Consider the following 4,209-nt stretch of genomic DNA (forward strand, 5'->3'; position numbering starts at 1 on the left):
GATAACTATAATCATTTAAAATAGCTACTTGAATAATACAAGAAATTAAAATTATAATAAGCTACTCATCTTGTGTAGCTTTGTTCTAATGATCACGAAGTCGGTGCCATCCCATGACCTGATTCCAACGTCCCACACAGACCAAGTGTCCTACTGGGAGTGACAGGCTGAGTGAATCCAAATGCCGCAGCTGGCCCAGGTGAGACTAATTCAGCGTTTCTCCACTTATAAGGACAGGGATGCCCCACATGCAAATTTTCCTCCATTCTCTAGGGTTAAATTGACCCTTGGGCTGTGGGAGCTCACAGCGCTCCCCTCAGGCAGGGTTGAGGTCTCTGGGGAAGGCAGAGCTGTGGTCTAGAAGAAGATGAGGCTGTGGGGTCTTCTCCTCTGCCTGGTGACAGCTCCCCAAGGTAGGGTCTCAGGTGTCAGGCATAGGTCTGTGGGGATGGTTGTAACTGCAGGTGACTGACAGGGACTGATTCTCCTTGTTCCCAGGTGTCCTGTCCGAGGTGCAGCTGCAGCAGTGGGGCCCAGGACTGCTGAAGCCCTCACAGACCCTCACCCTCCCCTGTGCTGTCTATGGTTCCTCCATCACCAGTGGTTACTACTGCTGGAACTGGATCCGCCAGCCCACAGGGAAGGGACTAGAGTGGATGGGAAACATATGTAATGATGGGACCACTTACTACAGCCCATCGCTCAAGAGCCGCATCTCCATCTCCAGAGACACGTCCAAGAACCAGTTCTCCCTGCAGCTGAGCTCTGTGACCACCGAGGACACAGCTGTGTATTACTGTGCAAGAGACACAGTGAGAGGAATTCAGTGTGAGCCCAGACACAAACCTCCCTGCACGGAGACAGTAGGGGGGCTGCAGGGGGAGCTCAGGACACACCAGGGGACGCTCAGGAGCCATGGAGCACAGGGTCAGCCCCAGGAGCAGGTGCTGAGGATGTGTAAACACTCTGGTGTTTCCTGTTCCTTCACAGCAAAATCTTACACAGAAATTCCTGTTTTCTGCATTTGTAACCCCCTGGTCTCTCTGACTTTACGATGGACAATGTAGAACAAGAATTAAACTCACTCATTTAATGTAATGGTGAAAAGCACATAACATTATATTCACCATCTTAACCATTTTGAACTATACTGTCCAGTGGCCCTTGATATATTCACACGTTTCTGTTATTCTCACCACTGACTAGTTGCAAAACAGTTTCTTCACTTTACAAAAAACCTCTTATTTTACATGTGGTCCCTTCCAGTTTCTCCCTCCCCAAGGACTCTTGAATCCACTCCTGTACCTTCCGTCTCTACAGATTTGTCTCTTTGGGATATTTCATGTAAATAAAGTGATATAGTATGTGTCTTCTTGTGCTGCTTCTTTCAATTAGCATAATTTTTCAAGGTTATCCCTGATATAATATGTATCAGTATTCTATTCCTTTTTATGGATGAATAGTGTTTATTTTATGAATATACCGCATTTGTTTATCCATTCATCAGTTGAACTCCATTAGTGTTTGTCCACTTTTAGGCTATTGTGAATACTGCTACTATGGACAGTTGTAAATTTTTGTTTGAACGTCTGTTTTTAACTCTCTTTGGCATATTCTATGGAATAGAATTTTTAGATCATATATTAATTTTGTTTTTAACTTTTTGAAGAACTGAAAAGCGATTTTCCACAGCACCTGAACTATTTTTATTCCAACCAGCAGTCTACAAAATTTCCTATTTCTTCACATCCAGGACAACACTTGTTAATTTTCTTCAAAAAAAAAGAGTCATTCTAGTGGCTGTGAAGTGGTATCTCATAAGTTTTTTTTTCTTAATTTACTTTTCCCTAATGACTACTAAAATTGTTGATCTTTCCATATACTTGTGAGACATTTATTTTTCTTCTCAGATGAAATTTCTGTATTCTATCTTAACTGTTTTTAATTGAATTTTTCATCTTTTTATTATCGAATGGTAAGACTTCTTTGCACAGCCCTGAATATTAGACCATTGAAGGAGGCAGCCTCTGTGCATCAGGGACCTTTAGCTCTGCCCACACTTCACCAAAGGTTCCAACAACCAGGCGTCACCCCTTTCCCCACAGCCTATAGTAGTTTTGGTCGTGGAGACGAGGAGACCTGTTGAATCACTCAGCTCTGCACCAGAGAAGCACTAGCACCAGTGAAAACCTAGGCTTTGTAGGAACAACAACAGGAAGGAAACCCCTGGGATGCACAGAGTGGGGGGGAAGACCAGGGAGATGAGACCAGTAGAGAGGGAATCCATCGCTTCTGTGTGAGAAGACCTGGCTTCTCTCCTGGTCTATGCTTGTGTGATGGACAGGGATCCACAGAACCAAGTCTGAGAAATGCAGGATGCTGCAGACCACTGTAATGATTTCAGACAGCATCCTCAGTGTGGAGTTGTGCTTCAAAACCTGAAAATAGAACTCATATTGGAGCCAGAGCCATTAGCAGGTAGGTCAAGATTGCAGTCTGCATCAGACTGGGGTGATATCAGCCAAAGAAGTAAAGAAAGGAAAACCAGCATTCTCCAGGAGAATTGACATGAAGCAGAGTCAATAACACAGATTTGACAAGGGTCAGGTTTAGAAAGAAATCACTCATAGTAAATAAAATTTAAAAAACAAAATAAAATAATTAAAGTTCTCAATTTGACAATTCAAGTACAAACCAAATTTATTTTGCAGAGCAGAAGTTGGTTTATATGTTTCTTTGATTTCATTTTGATGAGTTCTCATTAATGGATTTTTTCTTTTATTGATTCTGCCCCTAATGTTGCCTCAAAGAAGTATTCCCAAGACCTACGTAATGAAGAATTTCTGGAATGTTATATTCAGATCTTATGTAATCTCACAGTTTATATTGAAATCTATGATCCAGTCAGTTAATTTTTATACAAAATGTGAGGTCAGGGTTCACGTTGCTTTTATTATTTTTTGGTCTGTGGGTGTCAGTTGCTCTGTCACTTCAAAAGAGAAGCTGATGTGATCAACAACAAATTTATCATATTATATATTATATTATGATATACAAATCAATAATGTAATTAAAGATTGATCTAATTAAAATCAATATTTGATGCTTTCATATCTACAAACAGAGTTCTCCAGATGAGTTCACAGTTAAGCCTCCAGAGGGCCATCTGGAGACATAAATCTCATGCTCCCAAGTATATCATCAGCCACCCTGGGCAGATAGGCTTTCTCCTATCCAGGGCTTGGAAATCTGGAGGAAATGAAGGCTCCTCATGCAGACACACTGTCGCTGTGGTTCCTCCAATAAGGGGTGTCCACTCTTCCCTGTAGATGTTGAGAAACTTCATCAATGGAGCACTAAGTGGATTGTGAAGTCTTTGTGGTCCATGGTGTGGTCAGCTGAGTAATGACCTCAAGATGTCCACCCCCTAATCCCCTGAACCTATGAGGTTATACAGAAAAGAGCTCGCAGGTGTGTATGCATGCTACCAGGATTCCCCTCCTACCAGTTCCCAATGACATGTTCCTTATTTTCTTGAGTTGTACCTGCAGCACATTGAACATTCCTATTTCTAACAAACTCCTGTTTATTACTATTTAAGTATTTTCTAAGATGTTAAAGGATGTCTATATCATTCTCTGTTCTATCTTCTGAGCTTTCACTGGCAGAGTCTTTAAAATCCATATTTCTAGTAACACTGTGTTCGTGAACATTTGGGCTTGTTCTAACATGTGCCTCAAAATGGGTCCAGTACCTTCCCATTGCCCAATTCCAAAGCCACTTCCAGGTTTTTGGATATTCCTTATAGAAGCACACCACTCTTGATACCAAATCCTGTTCTAGTCCTTTGGCTGTTGTAGAAAATGCACATGAATTTGGTGACCTAAAACGACCACATTTATTCTCTTTCAGCTCTGGAGGTTGGAAGTCCCTCCAGGGTTTGCTCCCCCTGCCAGGATAATCCAAGATACACTTCCCATGTCAAGACCTTAATTTACCCACATTTACAAAGTCACTGTACCGTATAAGGGAACCCTCATAGCTTCCAGGATCAGGACCTAGACTGCTTCAGGTACATTATTCAACCTGCCACACCCTGGGAAGGCCTGGAACATGTGGCTCTGACTAGACTTTTCCAGGCAGTGAAGGAGGAGGATTTGGGTGGGATCCTTTCTCATAGAGCCCCCACCTGCACTTTCAGGTCTGTGA

General features: G+C 42.3%; 1 gene segment (V, D, J or C); it reads left to right on the forward strand.

Annotated features, from left to right (window-relative positions):
• Positions 1 to 367: 367 nt before the first annotated feature.
• LOC137769897 (immunoglobulin heavy variable 4-38-2-like) lies at positions 368 to 1,067 on the forward strand. The segment is given in 2 exon segments: positions 368 to 413; positions 499 to 1,067. Coding segments are annotated over 2 exon segments (615 nt in total).
• Positions 1,068 to 4,209: the final 3,142 nt, after the last annotated feature.

The sequence above is a fragment of the Eschrichtius robustus genome, chromosome 1 (assembly GCF_028021215.1).
Source record: "Eschrichtius robustus isolate mEscRob2 chromosome 1, mEscRob2.pri, whole genome shotgun sequence".
Lineage (NCBI taxonomy): Eukaryota > Metazoa > Chordata > Mammalia > Artiodactyla > Eschrichtiidae > Eschrichtius > Eschrichtius robustus.